At 37.1% G+C, this 25,041-nt stretch overlaps 2 protein-coding genes across 8 annotated transcripts in view; one reads left to right on the top strand and one right to left on the bottom strand.

Moving 5' to 3' along the window:
* Positions 1 to 25,041, bottom strand: part of LOC134533340 (multidrug resistance-associated protein 1-like) — a 180,125-nt gene that overhangs the window by 101,723 nt on the left and 53,361 nt on the right. The window lies entirely within an intron of this gene.
* Positions 1 to 25,041, top strand: part of LOC134533339 (uncharacterized) — a 176,104-nt gene that overhangs the window by 72,944 nt on the left and 78,119 nt on the right. Inside the window, exons 2-3 of one of the 6 annotated variants that reach the window (XM_063370857.1) lie at positions 10,537 to 19,268; positions 19,848 to 24,137. The exons of 2 other annotated variants lie outside the window; for them this stretch is intronic. In XM_063370857.1, coding sequence (XP_063226927.1) covers positions 20,655 to 22,748 — 2,094 coding nt within the window. In that variant the 5' untranslated portion in view covers positions 10,537 to 19,268; positions 19,848 to 20,654 and the 3' untranslated portion in view covers positions 22,749 to 24,137. Of the gene's footprint in view, positions 1 to 10,536; positions 24,138 to 25,041 lie in introns of those variants that run through there. 3 more of the 6 variants (XM_063370856.1, XM_063370858.1, XM_063370855.1) reach the window with 3 other exon arrangements.

Here is a 25,041-nt window from a genome sequence, read left to right on the forward strand (position 1 = left end):
GTTACCCAGCAGCACAAAGCCTCGTTTCCGTAATAAACCAGCGATGTTCCGTAATTCCGTAATATTGTGTTAAATCCGTAATAATTACGGAAAATCCGTAATGGTTGGCAGGGAAATATACATGACACAAAAAATTCCCGGTTATTAAAAAAATTCCCTGACATTTCCCTGATAATTCCCGATCAACGTGATTTCCCTGATAAATCCCGGTTTTCCCGGTTTTCCCGGTGAGTGGCCACCCTGTACTTGAAACCTTTATTCAATCGGGAATATGGTATCATCTCAACAAGGTCCGCCTGGAATAAATCATCAATTCCACGAACTATGACTTTGCGACGAAGGTATTTCCGTCTAGCAGGAGCATGAAGTTCGCGAGCGATTCCGGTTCGACTCATTGTATGTATCCGGCTTCCTTCAGTTCTTCAAGTATGGAGACTATTTCGTTGATGTGCGAATAGTTTCCTACACTAAGCGATGCATGTAGAATTCTAAGGCGATCAACTAATTCATTAGGGTCGTCCCAATATACATAGTCAAATATCTGACCACTTTCTAGCTTTTTTAAACCTTCGCCATGTATTGTTAGTTCACTGAAGAGATTAGCGAGAATGTCGATTTTTTCATGATCTACGTCTTTATATACACCACTATCTGGATCGTTATCGCGAAAATGTGCATTGGTTAGCTCTAGCAGTTTTTTGTACTCTTGTAAGTCGTTGTGAGAATATCCTTTAGGCTCCCTGCGAAACAGCAATTCGTACAGACCCGGAGTCCCGCGCGTTTTGAACTCTGCTACGCGCACGATATTTCCTGGTAGAAAGTCTATTTCTTTAGCACCGAGGAACCATTTATTATGTTTTCTGTACACTCCGTAGGTCGTGTCATTATTCCGGCTCGTAAACGATATCAGGTATGGTCGGACCATTGCATTAACTTGATGTCCCTTTTTCGGTATTTTCTTCTTGTGCATGGACTCTGTACTTGTTAAGTCCTCTTCTTCTCGATCTGGTTCATACTTTCTCTTCTTTACAGTCGGCATTTCATCTTCAACTTCTGTCTTCACAATGAAGGCTGGTTCTTCCTTGTTTTTAAGTTCGTCGAGGCGACTAGTGATTGGTTTAAATATCTCCTCATTTTCCATCTCACGTGCAAGTCTGGTTCGTCTAGCAAGTAAATATTTTTCGCGAACAGACTGTATAGCTCGATGAAGGTCACTGGCCAGGTCCGACATTGTACTGGCTGAAAACTTATTGCAAGACCTCCTTTTATACTTTTCTATTCGTTCGCAGAAACTTCTTTCTTGTGTTTGGCCAAATCTGAATTTGTTGACGATTGAGATAGTGATGCTTTCAGACTACTTTGAAAAGTCCTCAGATCGTCCCGTCTTTGTGCATTCGAAACTTCGATCATGTCGCGAATGCGAGAATCCGAAGCTTCCACGCGCTGGTCTATGGCTACGAGGTACTCAAGTAATTCCTTTTTCACCCCGTCTATTTTTTGAGCCAGTAGCGAAATGTATTTGCGGATAACGTCGTCATGAGACTTGAGAGCAGTACGTAAGTCTCGACTGCTACGACCGAATTTCGAAATGCTATGACTCATGTTTGGTGATAAACTGATCGAAACCTCGTCTGTACCTGCCCTTATATAGAGGCCAGTCTTTGACAATAACTAGGAATCCGTGTTCTTCTTTCCAACACAAGGAGCACATGTCTTTGAATTCCTGGAATGTCATGTCGGTGTTTACGTGATCATCATAAGCGTGGCGTAAATTAAGTTCGTCCATGCGAAACAAAACTATGACATTTGCGTTGTCTCGTAGGAGATGTTTTGTAATACGACTGTACGTCTGACACAGGTAAACGCAGTCTACCTTGGCGTGTCTGCCCATGGAAAAGTACTCTTGTATTATGCCTTGTTTCTCGCACATTACATCGTCGAAAACAAACACGGAATTGGCTTTTGCTTCGCTTGGAGGTACAACATCGGTATTATCGCTAAACGGAAAATACTCCAGACCATCCACAGATCGTAGAACAGTTGCTAGGCGCTGGTACTTTGGCTGTTGCAACGACTTGGAATACAAGTAGACATTCTCGAACCGAAGACCATTTGGTTCCTCCAGTAAAACACACGTCTTGCCACAGTTGGACGGACCCGCCATTATGCAACGTACGGCAGAAGGCAACAGTAAGCCATGTCATGATTCACGTGCACTAAATACATCGTCTTGCGTAATGCGCACGGGCAAACAAACATCTTGCTTGACGACCTGCATTGTACTAAAGTAATTGTATAAAAGAAGCGTATTTATACTTTCTGGTCAGTTGTGCGTAATGACTCGAAGAGGTAAGAACAAAAAATACGTCGGCGCGGGACTCGTAAACTCGCTGATAAACAACCTACCATTCGAGCTACACATTCCCGGCTACAGATTTTGCGGCCCCGGCACGAAACTAGCGAAAAGGTTAGCTCGAGGTGACGTGGGCATTAATTCTCTCGACGAAAAGTGCAAGCAGCACGATATCGCATATTCATTAAGCAAGGATCTGGAATCCAGGCACAGAGCAGATCAGATACTGGCACAGGAAGCCGAAGATATAAGTAAATCGTCGAACGCGGGACTCGGAGAGAAAATCGCAGCGTGGGGCGTATCTAAAATCATGAAGGCAAAGACGAAATTAGGACTGGGTGCTTGTCGAGCCAGCTCCATCAAGTCAAAGACTAACTCACGCAAGACCAAGAAGCGCAAGATCGGTGCAGGCGTGCAAAAAGCCAAGCAAAAATTACAGACTCTCGACAAGAAGATTATAGGAGGATTTCTTCCTTTGCTTTTGCCTGCATTGGGTGCTCTCGGTGGCCTTATCGGTGCAACGAGTGGTATAGTGCGGGCAGTCAACACTTCGAAGAATGAGCGCAAGCAGTTAAAAGAAGCACAGCGACACAATGCCAACATGGAAGCCATTGCCATCGGTAAAAAAACGGTGCAGGACTCTACTTGCATCCTCACAAGACAGGACGAGGCATGAGGAAGAAACGAATGAAAAAATCCTAAATTCCCTACCGAAACGACCGCTCACCAACGTAGATTTAATAAAGTACGCACGCAAACTGAAAATACCAAATTTCCGCGGCGTGTTTATGCGAGACACTTTGCCCAGCAAGCCAAAGACACGTGAGTGCGCCATAATTAATTTAGATACGTCGTCGGGTCGCGGCACGCACTGGGTAGCCTATGTAAAGTCTGGAAAAATGACCGAGTACTACGATAGTTTCGGTAATTTACGGCCTCCGCCAGAACTGCGACAGTACCTGGGCCGGTCCACTACGTTGTTTTACAATTACGAAACGGAACAGAAGCCTAATCAAACAAACTGCGGACACTTGTGTCTTCGCTTTTTAACAAACAAAAAATTAGCTGACAAATAAAAAAAATTGCTACTTAAAGGTTGTGCAGTGATGATAAATTATTAGTCATGTCGATAACACTTACCTTGACAGGTCACGCATCTGAGCTGCGGGCGGTTCATTTCCCGCCTCTGGATTTAGACGGAGAATGGTGTATCGGACTCGTAGATTTTCAAACGTATAATGCCATACCGAACATTGACGAAGAAAATTGCAAGATCTGCTTCCTGAAAAGCGATGGGACCGCTCATGAAATACAGTTACCTGTTGGCTCTTACGAAATTGACGACATTGCAAATTACATCAGGGATATGTTACCACAGGATGTAGACTTTCAACTGCGTGGAAATCCAAACACTCAAAAAAGCATTCTAACATGCAGTGAAAATGTCGACTTTACGAAACCTGGCACCATAGGTACGATGCTCGGATTCGAATCAAAGGTTTATGATACGGGGAGAACGTACGAATCTACACGCGCAGTAAACATTTTGCCTGTGAATGTCATAAGAATAAACTGTAATTTGGCAAGTGGAACGTATCTCAACGGAAGACTAAGCAACATGCTGCACGAGTTTTCGCCGATGGTCCCGCCAGGATATAAACTGGTCGAAGTACCGCAAAGTATCATTTACGTTCCAGTCGTCGTGAAGTGCGCACACGAAGTCGTCGTCCGAATCGTTGACCAGCGAGGACGATTGGTGAATTTTCAAGACGAAGAAATTACATTACGTCTGCACTTGAAGCGATGGGCATAAAGTTCGTAACACCGAACAGTTATAAAAGAAATCGTATTGGCGTGAACAAGAACAGTTCTCTACCAGACATCGGTGCATTAACACCTGACAACATAAAGTATCTTCTCAGTATTGGACAAGTGCCGAATAAATATGGAAGACGAAATCCTCAACGTGGAAGATCCAGTCATTTTTGATGACAGCATTACGAAAATGGAATTGCACGAGTACCAGCCTTTCCTGCTCGGACCGTACGCACTACCATCGGAAGTACGCATTGCAGTACAGCACCAAGATATTTGTACTTTACCTTCGCAGTCAATTCTACGTATAAGAGGCACGCTTACAAAAGCGGATGGTACGCATCCGACAACGACGTCAATATCCTGCAATGGTATTCTTCACCTAATCGAGCGCATTACTTATGTACTCAATGGTGTCGAGGTAGACCAGACGAGAGATGTAGGCATAACATCTGCTATGAAAAATTACCTTTCGCTCACGCCAAATGAACTGACTGCTGCAAAGATTGCCGGTTGGGCTCTCGAGGATGAATATAAGCTTCCGGTTTATGCCGAAGGGAAGTTCGAAGTTTGTGTTCCTCTGTCCATGCTTCTTGGATTCGCTGAGGACTACAAGCATATAATCATTAATTCGAAACAAGAGCTCGTACTGCTTCTAGCCAACACGCACATTAATGCAATTGTCGCCGCTGCAGAAAACCCTCAATATGTCTCGCTAACACTACAGTCTATCGAGTGGATGCTGCCCCACATCCAAGTGAGCACCGTTGAACGAGTCAAGATGTTGAAGAACATAGAAAATGGCAAGAACTTCGATGTGCCATTCCGATCCTGGAGCCTGGAAACTTATCCTGGCTTGCCTCATAGTCAGCGTATCAATTGGATAGTAAAGTCCAGCTTCGCTACGGAAAAACCAAGATACATCATCGTCGGGCTTCAGACCGGAAGACAGCTCAATGCAGGAGTAAGTCGCTCCGTATTCGATAACTGTCAAATACGTAATGTAAAAATATTTTTAAACAGCGAAAGTTATCCGTACGTTGACATGAACATGGACTTTGAAAGTGGAAGATTCCTTCTAGCATATCAAATGTATGCCAAGTTTCAGCAAGCTTACTATGGGCAGAGACAGTCACCGATACTGAGTCCTGACAGTTTCAAGAACAAGGCACCGTTAATGGTGTTTGACGTTTCCAAACAGGATGATCGAATAAATTCAAACATCATCGACTGTAGGATCGAGATAACGACTAGCGGAAATATTCCACCAAACACCTATGCTTTTTGTCTGATACTTCACGATCGGCTTGCTTCGTACAATTGTCGAGACAAACTTGTGAAAATCCTGACATAAATACTGTTTCGTTTTCGATAATAATTTAGTTACGACCGAGCATTGCTAGCAACAAGATGTACTGCAACCTGCAAGGTTTCCAGAGCCAAAATGGATTCGTGCTCAAGGAAATTAGCGTCACCTCTGGAGACAAGACTCGAACCCGCAGCTTCCGACCTCCGTATCCGTGGAAACTACTAGACGAAAAAAGCAAACGGTCGAACGAATGGCTATGTAAATACTACCATGGCCTGGAGTGGGACGAAGGAAAAATTCCGTACCACCAAGTGAAAAACACTATTGGAGATTTACTAGTTCAAAACGAAATAATCTACGTTGCCGGACCTGAACAGAAGAAATGGCTACGAGAACTGTGCGACGTTGGAGCAGCTGAAATCGTAGATATACAGACCGACTACGGCTGTCCTTCCCTGCGCAAGCTTAGTGCAATATACGACATGCAGCCATGTGACAAGTTTGAACGTGTCTGTGCCTGCACAAACTCGCAGCTAATGCAGAAATGGCACGCGCACCAGTGCGAATAACTTTTTTTTTTTTTAAATATTGTCAAACCCGATTTTTTTTGTCAAATATTGGCACACCTGAATTTTATTTTTTTACTATAAATAGCTCGAAAACCATGCTCTATCAATCAGTTGACGTTCGACCTGCAAGAAGATGTTTACGTTTCATCCTGCTAACGTGTACGTGAGCGCAAGACCTAGCTTCAGCAGTGTCGAGTACAGCTACTGGGATTCCGGATATCTACGTACATATACAGAAACCTGTGATGGAGGTGCTCAGCATTGGCAGTTTGCGCACTTTCCTGTGTCCTACGAACCGACTCAGCAGCTGGTAGCTTGTTGCGAACCTGGAAACTGTGCCGTCTATCACATGAGACCACACACAATCCTTCCTGCTAGCATCGCTGAGGTAGTCGCCTCGTCTGCACGTGCAACACCAAACATGGACGAGTTGCAACCTGTTGCGACCTGTGATGCTTCTACGCAGACGTCCAAACGGTGTGTGTCTCGTCGTCGCAGTTCAGGCAGTGAATCTGTCCCAACTAGCACTGAGCCAAAGCCCAGGCGTAGACGTGGTCACAGACGTCACCGACCATGTCTTGTCGGAGTTGTCAACGTCGCAGAAGATGACCAGCTGGAAACCTGTGTTCCTGATCCTGTGGCCTGCGAACCAGTTGGAACCGGAGTCGACGAACCAGTTGGAACCGGAGTCGACGAACCAGTTGGAACCGGAGTCGACAAACCAGTTGGAACCGGAGTCGACGAGTCAGTTCGTGCGGCATTAAAGACTTTGCTTGTGAAAATGCTTGATTCCTTAACCTAATATGTATTTGTGTAATTTTTATAAATAAATGTGTAAAACTTGAACTCGTATGCTTTTTATTTCTACAATTTTTAGATACCTAATAAAAAAATTTTAAATACAGACATTATTTTGACTCATGAGATATACCAGTAGACCGCGGGTATATAAGCGAGGTTCGGACGACTGGTCCCGCAGTTCACCTCTGGTCGCGGTGCAGTACGGACGTGCTCTCTCCATTAAGTTTCGTGAGATTTAGTTATGTCGACCGGAATAGAATGTTTACCGACAGCAGCTGGGACCTCGATGGCAGCAACGATGATGGAGTCGGAGATCCCGATACCGACTGCAGAGGAGACCACGGCGGCGGTGGAGATCCCGTTGGCAACGACGGCGTCAACATTGGAGGAGATTTCAACAGATGTGATACCACCATCATCCGAAGTTTCATCGTCAGCAATGGATTCTTCAACTAATGAAGAGCGTACATTGCGTCAGTGCAAATACTGTGACGCATCATTTACTAGAACTTCAAATGCGCGCAGACATGAGAATAGAGAATGTGCTAAGAACCCTTATCGAAAAATGTTTGGCTGTATTAAGTGTCGCAAGCAATTTACAAGAAATGCTAATTTGCAGCAACACTTGGAGACATGCAAAGGACCTGTTGCGCGGCAGAAAGTAAATGTATCGGTGCAACAACGATGCGTCGATGTGTATAAGAGCATGCCTGGAAATGGTACGTCGGCGACAACGTCAGTATCTGGATCGAGTCTGAAAGGTTCGTCTTCATCACCGCGGTATCCTTGCAGCTACTGTGATACGTCGTTCACATTTTCCCATGATGCACGAAGACATGAGCGGAGCAAATGCATGAAGAATCCTTCTCGCATGAAGTTTCGCTGTGATGAGTGTTATGAATGGTTTACTCGAATTGATAATTTGCGACGACATTCGAAAAACTGTAAAGGTGAAGTTCGTGCACCTACTGCTGAACTACCTTCAGAAATTTCGACTCCTCGCTTTAGATTGGAGACTCGTAAGCGTACAAGCAAGAAAACAGATGCGCAGCAACCGATTGCTATGGCATCTGGGCATGGAACTAAACCTAAGACTGTGATCGGTGCTCTGCAGGTGAATGATAATGGCTTCTACTTGGTGCAGTCTGCATTTCGTGGAACATTGAAAGACTACTATTATCTAAATACGTTAGGTGAGTCGAAAGACATTTGTAATTTTCTTGATGATATCAGACAGAACATAATCAATCAGCTTACTGATGACGTAGCAACAAACGGACCTTTGAAATATAACTTGTGGTTGGACTGTATATATGGAAAGCCATATCCGTTTGATGACAAAGAGAAGACGTGTGCATTCAAGACATCGGCAGCAGTAATTTACAGTTCGGACGATGTGAAGCAAACTGTTAAACACGGTATCCAGAAACTTTGTCAAGAAGAGGAGGACTATGTCAGTAAAGGTTCTGGTTGGTCTCTGTCTAGTATAAGCCGATTGGAGCTAAGAATTAGTCATTTCACACCGATGCGGAACTAATGATTATAAGATTGCTGGCTTTTGCAACTGATCCTGTAGTAGAATAGAAATTATGTAATAAATATTATGTTTGTAAAAGAACTTGTGGTGTTTAATTCCTTGAACCTGACACTTTTCTGATATTTAAATTAAATTTATTTTTAGCTTCGTTCTGAGATCGAACCAAGGAAAGGAGCGGATCAAATCAATATGTAAATTAATGAGTGATTTTTTTTAATGAATTTTGGAACTTTTCCCGAATTTCTAGCTAAATATTTACGGATTTTCAAGATGGCGGTCAAATTTCAAGATGGCGGGGGCACCTCGGTAATAAATGTTTACTGCACTCTAGCGGGTAAGAATTAAACTAACATGGCGTCAGCACACTCTCGCCGACGATACAATGATGATGGCTTCCAGCATCGAAGACAAGATGGCGGACATGACGTCATACTAGGTGACGATATATATGCTTTGAAAAAAAGTGGTGGGAGTCAGTCTGCTAGCACCCACCACGGGGGAAGGATTGGTCGTCATTTTTATTTTTTTTTTTGCGCTCGTCGGGTTCGAACTGAGGACTCCGAGCTCCGTGTCGTTAATGTATGATTTTTAAATATTTTTTATTAAATTTTTATTAATTGAATTTTTTTATAAATTTTAAATTTTTTTCCATTAAAATCGGATAATAAATAAAAAAGTTAAAGATGGCGGCTGTAACGAAAATTGCAATGGTGACGTCTTTATTCAAAATGACATATTCCATGATGATGTCAGAGGCTTATCAGAGGCTGTAGACATGGATGCTTAAGCCTCTATATGGACATTTCTAGCCGCTGGGATTTTTAAGGACTAAAAACGGGAAATTTTCCCTCGAAACGGGAATTTTTCCCTCGAAAAGAGAAATTTTTAATTTGTGGAATTTTTTGAGAATTTTTGGCGGAATTTTTTTCCACATAAATGTAAATTTTGAGGAATTTTGGGCAATTTTTGCCCAATTTTGGCGGATTTTGGCGATTTTTGAGGATCAAATTCAAGGTCAAGGTCAAAGGTCAAGGTCGCAACCATCCAAGATGGCCGCCGTGACGTCACAATCCAAGATGGCGGAAAACACCACAGACACCACAGCCTGAAGCCTGCGCCAGTTCCGTCATTCCTATACTACTAACATTAAATGTTATATTCTGGTTTCTTATACAGAATGTCAAAATAATAGAGAGTGGAATGAGTTAATTTTCATAGAAATAAAATTTTACGTTTGATATCAATATTAAATTTAAATGTTAAAACGTTTGTATGTAGCCTAAGTAGAATGAGGCAAGGGAGTTTTATGATATAAATTTTAAGGGAAATTGTCAATTTAATTCTAATTTATTAATACTAACTATGACATAACCTTTGCTAGAAATAAATAAAAAATATTCACTATTATAATAATAGCTTAAAAACTTGAAAAATTAACTTACCCTATATCTTTGCAATAGACATATGGAATGAAAATTCTAAAAAAGAAATAGACCTTCCCAGCTTTGTTAGTTACCAGCTAAGCACAACTATGCTAGAAAATAAACACTGAAACATAATTGAGGAAAAAAGTTGGCTCATAACATGAGAATAAGTAAGTTAGACAGCGGTGAAATAATTCACCATAGTTCTGTTAAAATTGTGGTATGTATGTATAGGTACCTATTAAAACATTTAAAAAACAAATTATTCCGCACATTATTCACGTTTAGCACACATTATTCACGTTTACTGTGTTTGGCCCGTTGGGAATTGAATACGGGTCGCTTTAATGGGGTGCCGTTTTAAGGAATTAAAATTAAAGACCACGAAAAACCCTATTATAACTATAGTATTTCAAATGCAATGTTTAATCTGTAAGGTTTTTTTTAGTTGTGTGTTGCAAGGGTATGTTTATTTTGGTTTAATGCGATGGGACTTCCAAGTTAAAGTAGGCTACAAAAATCTTGCGTACCGATTTGGTGCTCAGGAAATCCCAGTCTTCTCGGGGATCGAGCCTGAACTGGTATTTCATGCCACAAGACCACCAAGTTATTACGTAAGAATGAGCTAAGGGTAAATTAAATGTAAACCTTCGTTGGAATGTCACAGAAATTTGTTTTGATATATTTAACCAAGTTATTACACAGCTTTGAATCATGTTGATTTACAGAAGGTGAAAAAAAAAGTGCTTTGATTACAAGATTTAATTCCAAGTAAGAGTGCGTCTAGCATACGTATGGGAAAAGTTTTCAACAGAACTGGCTCATCAGTTTCAGGGTAATAAGGTAACAAAAAAATTCAACACAGTTACACGAATGATGTGGTGGTTTTAGGCCAACCCTGGTATGTTTCGAGTGTTTAAGCACTGAGTCGATAATAAGTGGTTCTATGTCCACTTTAATAAGTGGTTGGTTCTTCTTTAGCTCGTTCAGTGTTATAAAAACCATAAATTAAACTTTGTAATGAGAATCATAAAAAAAACATATTTTCTGTTGTATTTAATCAAAAGTATCTGAATGTATACATGCATTTTAATAATTATTTATCGTGATTGTAATAATATATTCAGTTCATTAAAAATCATCTGCAAACCATAATCATACGTTTTACAAGTTTTATTGTGAAAGGACGTTAATGTGTGCCAACAGGTATTGTACGCCGTGAGAATCGATAGAGCTAAGCTTTTGTTGAAATTCCCAAAGCGATGGGTATTTCCATCCTCGAATGACGCGCTCATCCCTTACCGACTGGGGGGGTATATATACGGCTACCAAAGTGCCCGAAGGCATTTGGGTGTTATATTCTTCGTAGAGAAACTCATGAAGCCATGTCGAGCAGAACAACACGACGCCAGAAGATATCAAGAACAGGTAAGTTTACAACACTTACTTATTTTACATAATATTGTGTGCGGTTTTGCTATGTCTCTTGTTTGCTATGTCTCCTAATAGCAATGCTTATTCATGTACTCTTGTCATTTATAAGATTAACGGTTTGGTTTTACTTAATTTATAATTTTTTTTATTTAGATTTTTTTCCCTTAGTATTTTATCAGCATTTTTACAGCGTAAAGAAAATAATTTGTTACTTTCTGCATAAATTAATTTTGATACAAAAATTTTATTAAAAAATTTCTTCGCACTTTGGAAAATTAATTTTTCTAGACGTGGTTGTCTTTGCAGAATCCATCACACAGAACGGTGTCAACTTTTAGGATGATTTTTACTCTGTTCTGTAATATAAAATGGAATTATATCGCTTAATAATCAGTAATTTTAAACATACAACATAGAATCAGCTATTAAAGATAAGTAAATTAAATAATGTTCTCATTTACAACGTTTGTGACAATGAAATATAGGCCTACAAAATCAAAAATAGAAAAAAATCATAAAAAAATAAAGTACAGGCCTAAGTGTAGATGTCAGGTTTTATAGTTCAAATGAAAAATTATTTTGACTTCACTGTTCCGAGAAAAATATTTTATAAGGTGTTGTTTTCAAGTACTGTATGTGTGTTTCATGGTTCCTGTAGGTTTCAACATCAGTTTTATGCCCTACAGAAAAATACATGTATATTTATTTTGACAGATCGTTTAAAAAAAAGGAAAAATGTTTTTCTTTGAAAGGTCAGCTATTTTAACAACATTTGATAAATTTTCAGTGGAACAACCAGAACACCCTGGCCACGTGCTTCGATCCAGCCCCCATTAAGGCCTACAACAAATAATAGCATGGTTACACTTATTCACTGTTATGTAAATACAGTTCATAAACCATAAAATAACTCAAGCTGTTGGAAAAAAATATGTTTTTGAAGTCAGTAGAGAAATGTGCAACATAAACATTATTCCAGATTTTACAGAAATGTTTTGAGTGGTGCCGATTCGAACCTTACCGATCTGGATGGTTAAGGATTTTTATAAAATCACCAATGTAATATAATTATATACACTTCTCTAATTTTAAAACTAGAGGATAAGCACGATGTAAAATTCCACCGCATCACGGAGTATCGAATCCATCCTGCAAACTAAGGTGGTGCCAGGGCATATGAATAAAATTTCATGATGGAGAGATAGTGGGTAATAATGCTGTATTAGGATTTTCTGCATCCTTCGATGCAAGGTCACGTGTCACATCGCAACTCTGAGAGTCGTGGTGGTTTGGGATCGTCCGGCCGACCGCACAGCCGGGTCGGTTGTTAACCCAGCTGTTTAACCACGGGAAGACAGCTGGCAACATTAGGATGGCTAGGCCCACTCTTTCACCCTCTCCCCCCCCCCCCCCCCTCGTAACTTCTTTTCTAATGACATGAACAGTTCACTAGACTCGGCCTTATCATTGTCCGCCATCTATCGTCCTCCACTCTACCTGGCGACGGCGACCTTGAAGCCGAGCTATCATGCTTCTCGCAGCTAAGAACGTGATGCTACGCAAGTACACGCGCATTCATACACATCAGAATACTTAGGGCCGTATCCCAAAACAAAAAAAATAAGGGTTAAGGTGTTGAATATGCAATATCTGTACCCTAACAATATTCCAAGTGCACGATAGGACACGGCAAGTCCCTTATTTTTAGGGCACTGATTTTTGGTGTCCTATCTGTTGCCGATTTGATCCATAACAGTATAGATATTTTTTTTTCCTTTTTAATAAACTGTAACGGAACTTTTACGATTACAATTTCCCCCCTAATATCTTAAAAAACAGCAAACATAAATACGGCCAAAAATTCATCGTTTATTCTTGTACAACCAAAATTAAATATTTTATTTCACATTATAATTCTATAGTTTTAAAAAATAAGCTAAAATTACGATGTATTCCACGAAGTTCAACTGTTTATAGCCTCGCACAAGTCCTTGTTTATTAAAACGGCTGCCGATCTGATACCTTACAGGGGTTCAGTTAGGACACGATTTGGAATATGACCCGAGAGTTAGGGTATGGCAGTTGCCCAACAAGGCAGTGCATATTCGCTTCCTTACTCAAACGTCTTGGAATACCGCTCTTAATGTTTGTCTGATGCATCGTAGCTAGCTGATGGAGCATATGCGGATACGGCATTTGATTGGTCCGCGTGACCTATGACATAAAATGTTGATGGCACAGTCACGAGAAGCGAATCTGACCGTAGATGGCAAACATGAACTTTGAAGGTCAAAAATAAGTTTTTCTAACAAATGTCCTGATGTTTAGGTTTTAATAATTACACCTTGAACACCATTTTGTTTCATTAGTATTAGTATTCTGTTAAAATGCTTTGAAACGACATAATGATTTACCCGAAAATAAAATAAAAAGTTTAGGCATGAAAATAATAGGTTTTGTCTAAAACTCTTAACGAATATTAACTCTTCGCAATATTTTTTTCAATACACAAAAATATAGGAAAACCAAGAATAAACATCTAAAGCAATCTACCATGCTGTCATCTATGTATTATCACGTGAACCATATGCACCAGAAGAGAGTATGTGGCTCGCTACTTTAGAAAACGTGTCGGAAAGTATGGTTGCACAACTTGGTCAAGTAGATCAGACAAACGTGACTGCGCGAATGTGGTAGAAACTTTATTGTGGGTTCCAAACTGGACCTCAACCCCTTTCTTCACTTCCCATGAGGAGAGGAAAAGTGCAGGACCACCGAGGAGAACGGTCTAAATAGCAGGAAACCATAATTTACACTTTTTAAAACTTTATTCACGAAAAATCTTCATGCTTGTGTTCTTTTTAAAATTTAATTTTGAATTACACTACCCCAAAATGCAGAACGCTTATTTGGGCAATGTACTGACTTAACTTACACCTGTATCATATGACATAGATAACAATGAAAAACGATTATTTTTTTCTAATAAACGTTTCCATTTTTATCATTAAATTAAATTCATAGCTGATAAAATATTTACACCAAAATCAAATGGGTATGAAGAGAGTGTTCTAATCGCTAAATCATGCAAGCATAATCTATTTAAATAAAAAGTAAATAAAATTTAATTTATTTACATCTATATAATGTTAAAGTTGATGACAAAAACAATACCAAAATGTTTTATTTCGTTTATTTTTTATTTCCTGGTGGTATTTAAAATCCCTACCTGATACATGATACATATTGCTATTTAACCTAAACCTATTTCAAAAGAAACACATACAGCATTGTCACAGTTACCATAGATTAGCACTCAGAAAGCAAGCACGCGAATATGCAACGCTTCTAAAAGCAGCAAATTAATTATATGAAAACATATTTCAAGTGACAAACTATTAATAATTATGGAAACAACCTTGCATTTCTATTTGAATTTGTTACTTTGCGCAATAAATCTATTTTTACAAACGTCAGGCAGCAGCAAAATTTAAAGCATCTTAGTTTAAGTGAATCTACGGGAAGCTGCCGTCGAATATAACGAATGCAGAGATTTTGACATCGGCCTTGGTAAATTAAAATAGCATTCGCAATAAAAGTTTACATATATCGTTAGCTCAAGGCATAAAGCTCAAACGTATGATCGACTTTTGTAACACAGTACTTTGAAACGGGATTTAAATTCGGAAACAGTAGGGTTCAAATTCCCAGTGAGTATGGATTTTGGGGCGCGTTTGAGTTTGAATGTTTAATCAGCAGATATAAGAAGTACATATTTATAATATATTTTATTATAAGTAGGTAGAGACCGGAAAAATTTATGGATTCATTTCGCGATATGCTAAAATACAAATATTTGAACCTTATGTTTATGCTTTTGGTGAGGACTGTGGGCCAATTATAGACCCTCAGTCAAAGCAGTATTGAATCACAAGTCTCCCAATTGAGACGCCTCACAAGTCAGTAGCCAATGAACAGGTGACGTTTCCCCGAGTATGCACAGGATCGTGAAGTCTATCCTAGAGGTCATTCAATCCGCGAATTTTTCCATTCCCTACTTATAGGCGTTTATTAGAGATTATCAATTTTTCTAATACAAGAAATAATTAGCCATATTTACGATTACACTATAAAACAGCACTAAACTATAGTTAAGTATGGACTCATTTCAGATTAAAATTTTTAAATATATAGGCCCTTAGGATGCCAAACTATTTACGTATGAGTACGTTCCTCAGTATGATACAACATGAGTAAACTTAAAATTATTTTGATTCTACATTAGGTTATTTCTCATTCCAAATATATAACGAAACAAATTGTTAGTTTTAAAATATCTATTTAATAATTTTTATTTAATTATGAACATAAAAAGCATTCAATAAATCCAAATATATATACACCCCCTTGTGCGACACACTGACCTATACAAATTCTAACCCACTTCCAGACCAGCTAGAGACTCGAAATTTTCACAGGAGGTAGATCTCGTCCTGTAACCTTTTTAATTTCTTACCCCCGAAAAAAATTATAAACTATCGAAAAACAACTAAGCCTGGCCATCATAGCAACACGATCGGACCACATTATGTTTATTTTTAAGCAAGGCCATCTATCATCATATCTTCTGTGAGAGTTTTGATTATTTTCCATGCTTAACTTAAATTGGCATGTCAATCGAAATTTATGAGGTCTAGAACTTTCGTCGTTAGTACAGTATACAGTATACAGACCCGCATGGGGGGGGGGGGGGGGGGGGGGGAATTTGGGGTGCAGCCCCCAACGAGCGAAAGCGAGTATATTTATAATGCTTCAGCTAGCTCATAACTTTATACTCTTAAAATTCGGGACTTCTGAATTCAAATATATTGAACATTTATCTATTGTTACAATTTAGCAATTTATGAAGCTGAGCAACTTGCATTTAATAAGAAATGTCTTTTACTATAAGAAAAAACAAATACATGAACAATCAACGATCCTTACTTTATAATTTAAAATTACACCTCACTTGGTATTAAGTGTAACTGAAGTTCATAGGAGGTACGTGCGTAGTTTTATTTTCTACACTCCTTCTGGATGTATGGATTCAGTAGTTTTACTATCGATTAAAAAGTCAGCGATATCTCGTAGACGACTCTGTTTTTAACTGCTGTAAACGTAATCTATGCTATTATAAGCATTCAATTGTTGAGAACACTCTTCTGTTGTCTGCATATATGCTCAGCAAACCACAGTTCTCCGCAGTGCGGCTTCTAGTAATAATATTTGGATCTAGGTAATGACCCCCTGCTTAAGTTTGACGACGATCGCATCAAATACTATTTCACCATATTTCACCATGTTTGACTACTTGCTTAGAAGTTTTGGTATGTGCATTTAACCTCTCAAATAATTTGTTTGTTCTTTTGTATAATGACTTCACATTTACATTCATACCTACCTTTTTAAGTGCTTTAATATCTTCAGTAGGCTAGTTATTATTTGATACATATATCATATAAACATTAAACATATTATCACAGAATACTTTTTACGACTTAACGTTTAACATGTATTACAATATTGACAATACTTAAAATAAATCTTTAATTGTGATATAAAAATTTCGAAACCTAAGGCTATTAAAATACTTCTGAAATCTTTTTCACTAACAGTTACTTCAGCAGTGAGCAAAATATATATTATAAAACAAAATGTACAGTACTCTGTGTATTCACAAACTTATGCTTACATTTTAGGACTCAAAAATGCTACCTATATCCTCTGACTAGCTTCGACTAGTTAATGTATTAGGCATAGACATGCTTCATCCATCCGAACTTTCTTTCCCGCTTTATCACCTAACAGTGTGGTTAAAGCTCTATCACACGATTGATGGTTTCGTATCTGCGCCTGTAAAATCTTATTTATGCAGGCTGACTTGCAAGCTTATGTAGACGTTTCACTCAAAGTAGTACTTACATGGTACAACATAACCAAGATTACAAAATTGGTAAATAATTAAAATTAAATGTACATTCACTTGAACTAAAAAAAAAAAACTTGTTTCAAGTTGTTGATTTAATGATAAGTACACTTCATAGGTACTAAGTAAATATTGAAAAAAAAAGAATACTTACTAGTTTTTCCGAAGGAATATATTACTGGATAAATTTATCATATTACAATAACAGGAATTTTTAAATTACAGTGCCTACATGTATGCAACATTAGCTTATATATGCATGCCAGTATAATATAATACAAATAAATCACAAATGTATTTATTTGTGTAGGTATATCCTTTTTCTATACTTAACACAATTTTTGTGTGGATTATTCACAAAAACGAACATACTCTCACCAAGGGCTGACCGAATACTATTTTGCAAGAAACATGCAGGTATACTTTTTGCTTATGCGCCAAATCTGTCGAAGACAAATGTTGTTTACAAACGCTAGGAAAAAAAAATATTATGAAACTTCAGAAACTTTTTGCTGTAACCGAACATTTTCTTATCCTGGGCAATATAAGGCACTAACAGTTAGTTGCAAATATAGGTATACAGTTTTGCTAGTGGTGATAAGTTGAGCTGCCGATTACACAGAATAGTATTAACTTCCGCTCGTGCAAATTTCTCGCGCTAATTATGCACATTTTTTGTAACTTTGTTTTCATTTCTAAAAAATTTTTATCCCACGTTCTCTCTTTATTCCAGAATACATTTAGGGGGCCAGTTTACGTACTAAAATAAGCTAAATTTAAACCTAAAGACAACACAAGCATATCGCAACCTGCGCACAATACGCCAACATTTCCCTGAGTCACGGAGATCAGCTGACACCAATAATAAAGTTAAGTTTTGTAATAATGAGTGAGTAATAAGAAAAAAACATTGCGCTAGAATGTTTTCATGCATAGTGCCCGTAGCAATTCACAAAATTTAGGAATAGATTCTTAATTAGTGTACGGTGATAGAACAGTTTTAAAGGTAAAAGCAATACTTATTTTTATAACGTATAGCAAAATAATTTAAGTTGATGTTTTGATATAAATTGATGGCACATTTATTTAAAGATTCTTTTGTAGCTTTGGCAAAATTTATGTACAACCCTTCAAATCTAGAAACTTTAACTTCAACACTGGCTGCATTATGTGGTTATTTTCAGATTGGTATCTGGTGCAGTTTGAAGAAGATGATGTTCTGCTAACCTGTTCATCTTTTAGAACTAAAGTAGACGAAGTAAAAGGTTTTCTTGCAAGGTGGCCCACTGACGGACAATGGTATCCTGCTCGAATAATAGATGCTGGAGGTAAAATTATTTTACAATATCTTCTTAGAAATATTCCAAATCTCAATAACGTGAACGTAAAAAAATCTATGTAACTTTTATTTTAATCACAATTATTTAATAGTGTATTTTGCTTGCAAAAAGACAACTTTTTTTAAGCTACGCACTGCCGATAATAACCGATTTTAACATATGTATTTAATTATTGAAACAGTGACACATAACAGCCCCCTCACCTGTTATTAAATTTAAACTATTTCGTAATACAATTATATATAAAACAAGCTGTAAATTTAAATAATTTCCTTTTGGTTTTTTATTACTACTATTTGTATTTAATATTGCGTGTGAAGTTCACAAAGGCTATGCACATTTTTAATTTTTGTTTTGTTTTAAATAAGTTGATCGCAGGTTTTCGCGGCAGTTGTAAGAATGAGGCTCTCTGCTTTTGAGTTGGAGCAGCAATGAGATAGTTAAAGAAACCAATGAGCATACTGTACTGACAATATTTATATTGTCTCATCCTTTATGTACCTTTGTGTACCAAGATTCAACGCTCCAGTCTGAAGGGAGATTCTTATGATAATTAATTCTAAAACAGTTAGGTGCATACCAATAGTTAACTATACCAATTTGATTTATGCTTGCAGATAAAAAGTCAATGCTGGAAAAACAGAAGCATCTGGAATCAATTAGATATGCTACACATACATCTTCCCGTAAGATTTCCCAGAATACTCAAGGCACACTGGTAAGTCGCCAAATATTGTATCACAAATGTTTATTGTGAGGGCTATTACTTAATGTTATTAATTTGTTCTTGTTAATGTCACCGTTTTGGGCTGGGAGGCTTATCAGGATATGGCTTATGTATGCAACCTTAAATATCCATGACTTACCCGGAAATAGAAATCAAGATATTCGTATCGCAAGCATGCGTTCTACCAACTACGCTACTGTCATGTATAGTCTATTTCAGATAATGTGAGAATTCTTTTGCACATGCTGAAAATTACATTCATAGCTAATAAAGAATTAATTTTTTGTGATATAAGAATATAAGGTATCTTAATACTGAATTTTCATTGAAATACTTGTCAAAAATATCTTACTTTACCTGAAATACTATATTGTTACAGTTTCTCAAGTTGATTTTAAGATTCCCGTGTTTCCCTGTTTCATTAAATCATATCATCTCAGCTGGTTGGGAACTATGATCTATGATATTGTAAGAATGGGTTTCCCTGATAACCACAAAACTGCACACATTTGATACTTAACAATATCTTCTTCTAGTTATGAGTCACTAAATTATGCGTTGATTGTACAGGATGAAGCCGCAGCTGTCAACGAAACCATTCCCTACTCAATCTCCACAGAAAAAAATGAAGAGTGCGGTGAGAAGGAAAACGAGAAGGCTAGTATCTTGCAAAAAGACAGAAAATTAGAAACCCAACAACTCTTAGAATGTAACAGTATCCCAGAGACAGATTTTGTGTGTAGTTCTGATAAGGTAACAGAATCCATCACCACAATAACTCCGGCTGACAAAATAGAAACTGTGGATTTGACATCACATAGTGTTAAAGAGAATGAAAAAGAAATATCACACAATTCCGACAGAGAAAAAAATAACATCAGCGGAATTATTTCCAAACATGGTGTATACAATTTCTCAGAAACAGAAAACATCATAATCGGTTATAATCAAGGATCATCATGTTCAGCATCAACACTACAGCCATCAACATCATTCATTGAGAGTGATACGATGTTTGATCAAGATAAAGTACACAGCAACGACAGTGACTATCTCGAAAATTCCAGCGATGATTTTCAGCCTAGTGAGATTTCTTCATCAACGGAAGATACATCATGTGATGAAGTATCAATTAAAGATAACCGACAAAACGCAAAGAAAAAAAGGCGTACGTCAGAAAGTCAATGACAGTTGCCTAGTTTAAGTTATAATCAGAATTCAGAAAATGATGCTGAAATTGCAAGTGAGAAGATATTATCACCTTGTAACATTACTCTTGCAGCAGAAACTTCACAAAATCCGACATACGAAATTTGTTCAGAAACTTTAAATCCATCTAAGGAGATTATTAACAGTGATTCAAAAAATATTATTACAATGGTTGTATCTAATACAGAAAATAAACGTAAGTGGGACAAAAAGTTCTTCTGTGTATACTGCAAAACAATGCAAGCAAAATTGCCCCGCCATTTAGAAAGAAAACATGCCAGTGAAATTGAAGTGGCTCAAATTCTCTCACTGGCCAAGAATACTGCCGAAAGAAAGGATAAAATTTCTGCTTTAAGAGCTTTAGGCCTGTTTCAACACAATACAGGTGTTTTTAAAACAGGCGCAGGAGTACTTATCCCCAAGAGGAGACCAAAAGAACCTACTACACCGACCAAATATCTACCTTGCGAAAAGTGTGGTGAATTTTATGTAAAAAAACAACTAGCTAGGCATCAATTAAAATGCAAGAAAATGGCAAATGCAGGAAAACCATGTGGTAGGGATCGCAGTGTCCAAGCAAGAAGTGCACTACTTATTCCCACAGGAAAAAATGCAAGCACTAGATTCAAATGTTTGATTATGAGTAAAATGACACACGATGGAGTTTTTCAAGAAATAGCTACTGATAAACTTATCCAAACCTTTGGTGAAAGTTTATTAGAAAAGCTAGGTCATGAAGAGAGACATCACCGTATGATATCAAACCGATGCAGGGAACTTGGCAGATTCATGTTGGAAGTGAAAAAAATCGACTCGGGAGTGAAGACACTTACAGAGCTCATAACACCATCAAAATACCAGACGGTAAAAAAAGGTGTACAGAATGTTGCTGGTTTCGATTTCGAAACAAATACTTTCAAAACTCCATCGCTGGCTTTAAAACTAGGACAATCTCTCAAGAAATGTGCTTGTGTACTGAAAGGATCTTTCATGGAGGATAATATCCTTAGACATTCTGTTGATGATATCAACAGTTTTCTCGAACTTGTTGAGCTTAAATGGACGACTGAGATGGCCAGTAAAGCACATCGAACTCTAGAAGAGCGTAAGTGGAACGCTCCCCGAAGGCTTCCTCTTGCAAAAGATATTGTAGTTTTAAACAAATTTTTGCTCAAAGAGGATGCGCGCTTGTGCAGTCAAATCATTAAGCAGCCTTCAGTGAATACTTTCGAACAACTAACTGAGGTAGCTCTATGTCGAACACTTGTACTTAATTGTAGGCGTGTTGGGGAAGTTCAGTACATGCACCTGAAAGATTATAAAGAAACTACCCACATTGATGAAGATTCGGATATATTCAAGTCACTTTCAGACTCTGAGAAAGCACTAACTAAGAAACTGCGACGAATTGAAATAAGGGGTAAAAAAGGCAGGAAAGTCCCTGTTATCCTCACGGAAGATATGCAGTCAACAATTAATCTGCTTGTAGAGAAGAGAGAAGAATGTGGCGTAAGCAATAGCAACAAGTATTTGTTTCCATCTCTCCGTCATGAATCTGGACATTATAGAGCGCATGTTGTTCTTCGAAAAATGGCTGTAGCCAGCGGAGCTCAAAATCCATCATCTCTTACATCAACCAAACTCCGAAAGCATGTGGCGACCATGACACAGCTTTTGAATCTACGAACACATGAGCTAGACGCGTTAGCGACATTCATGGGTCACGATATTCGTGTGCATAGGCAATATTACCGTCTTCAAGATGACGCTATGGAACTAGCTAAAGTCAGCAAGCTTTTAATTAATTTGGACAAAGGAAAACTTTCACTAATGAAAAACAGAAATTTGGACGAATTGGTTGTAGCCAGTGATGAAAGTTTATCAGAAGATGAAGAAATTGATGACTTGGAAAAAGACGAAATGCCAATAAATTCTGTTGGAAACGATATCACCAGTTTTCCGAGTACTTCTGCACTCACTGGTCATGCAACAGAGAAATTTTTTAAGAATTCAAGTGCGGAAAGTGTTAAAAAATCTGTAACAATGAAATCCAAAAGACGGCATGTAAAGCCAAGACCATGGTCACAAGATGAACTAGTGAATGTCAGGCAGTTCTTCAGAGGTTTTATACATCTCAAAAAAGTACCAAGGAAAGAAGATGTTCAGAAGTTTTTAGAAAAACATGGTGCACAGTTGCATCAAAGGTCGTGGTCAGATGTTAAATGGTGTGTGAAGAATTCTTTCAGTAAGATTTTAGAATAAAATTTAATAGTTAATGATTTGAAAAAAAAGTTTTTTTTTTAAATTTCATAACACATTGGTTATAAATATGTTGATATGTTGATTTTGCGTCGGCATATGAACTCATTCACACACACACATATATATTTCTATTCATTTATATAATTTCTGAACATCCCATATAAAACAGAAAACTCTTATTGGTTTAAAATTATTCCTTACTATTACCAGGTAACATATATTTTTAGGAATGCAAAATTCACTGTTACTGTTTAATAATCACTTTAATACATTGGTATTGGCGTATTAGCATTCAAGTCTATTATAATGGAAAGATAATGCTATATGTATGTTTTGACTTTAAAGCATATTTTGTACATAAGGGTTTTTCATAACTTAAAAAAAATTGCTAGGGAAAATTTTTTGATGTGTTTGAACTGAAACATGTTATTGTATAAATGTTATATTTATGAACATATTCCGTCAATTCCTCTTCTAGGCTATGTATGTGTTTTAATATGTATCATAATATGGAATAATGCTAGGCAACACTTGTATAGAATAATTAAAATGTATTGTAAGAACATCAATCTATATATATGAAATGAACTGAAGCTGATTTTTGTGTGATCTTTGAGAAAATTTAAGTTTATGTGTTAAGTTACTGGAAGGAAGACATAAGACTGTATATTATAATGTTAATTAACATTGATAATTGTAATTTTCTATTGATACCAAGTTAATTTTATCAACAACGTAAACTGCTATTTAATACACCATAATTGTTAACGTGACACTGCTGTGAATATGATAAAATTAATAAATAACTTAAAAAACACATACCGTTAAATACGATAGTTACGCCAAAATAATTAACAATATATTATTATAGTAGATGAAATAGTGGCACGTTAGACATATGACATTATTTAATTTTTTTATGGAAAGTAACCAAGTAGTAATGTTTTATTTTTGAACATGTATATTAACATGATTATGTATATATTTTAATCAAAATAACTATTATGTAAAATAAATGTTTTGAATTTTTTAAGGGTTGTTCTTAGTGAAATAAGGAGTGCAATGAATGATTACTTGTTGCATAATTGTTTTGTGTAATGTAATTTATTTTGTCTAAGTTTACTTCATAATTTGTTCTATTTTATTGCAAAATGAACAATGAAACTATGTTAAATAATATTTAAAGTTGTTTTATTTAATTTACATTGAATTAAGTTCTAAATTTATTTTTATGTGAATAAAAGAATTTCAGTTGATAAATAAAGTTAAATTTTTAAATTCATTATTGAAATGATATGTGCGTAGTATAGCATTGATAACTTTGATAATGCAGTGTTTCTGAATTTATGTCAGCAATGTATGTGAATAAAGTGCCTAATTTTTTTTCGACAAGAATGTTTTTTTTTTGTTTTTTTTTTTGTCTGCAATTAATCTCCATTTTTCACTAACAGTACTATTTATACACTCGCCATAAATATATGTTTGTCATGAGATGTTTGCTCCTTTTGAAAATCTATTTAAAGAACCGATTCAAACCCTTTTTGCACTAGAAATGCTTTGTACAAATGAATGTATTTTAATCCAAACAGGTTTATACAATTACTTTTTCAATAATAGAAAAGTGTTAATTGTAGGCACTATAAATAGGTAGTTGTGATTAGTTAGAAACACCTTAAATGATCTAAGTTGCTCTTACATTAAGAGAAATGTAACATTAAGTGTTGTGCCAAGGGCCAGTTTTAACGGGAGGTGAAAAAGTAAACTCACCCCCCCCCCCTAAAAAAAACATTAATAGATCAACGTTTCAATTACAAGGTGAATCCACAACCAAATAACATGAGGAAAATACTGTATCAACAATGCCTGATAATCACAATTTATTTCAACTTTTTCCTGCACTTTTGAACGATGCGATATCAATATTATTACCACTCATTTCCTAACATTTCTTCGAATGGAACTTAATATGGGGTTATTTTAACTTTAAGGGTAAAGCTTAATGAGACATGGAAACATTTGGAAAATTCTAAGGCACTTTGGGGTAGTAGCTGTTAGTTTGCATAGAATCTTAGTAAACAGATAATATGAGCACAATGGGATATTTACGTAGAAAGTATTTTGAAAATTATTGTTATTCTTCCTTTATTCAACCTCTAGAACGAATTGAAAGTATTATCCCATGTTTATGAAATGTTAGTGGCACAACGAAGTGCGCTGGGATTGGCCGCAGCTTGGGAGCGGGGAGGAGGAGGCGGAGACTCGGGTGACCTTGGTGAAAGAGGGTTTCAAAATA

Source organism: Bacillus rossius, chromosome 6 (assembly GCF_032445375.1).
Source record: "Bacillus rossius redtenbacheri isolate Brsri chromosome 6, Brsri_v3, whole genome shotgun sequence".
In the NCBI taxonomy this organism is placed as follows: domain Eukaryota; kingdom Metazoa; phylum Arthropoda; class Insecta; order Phasmatodea; family Bacillidae; genus Bacillus; species Bacillus rossius.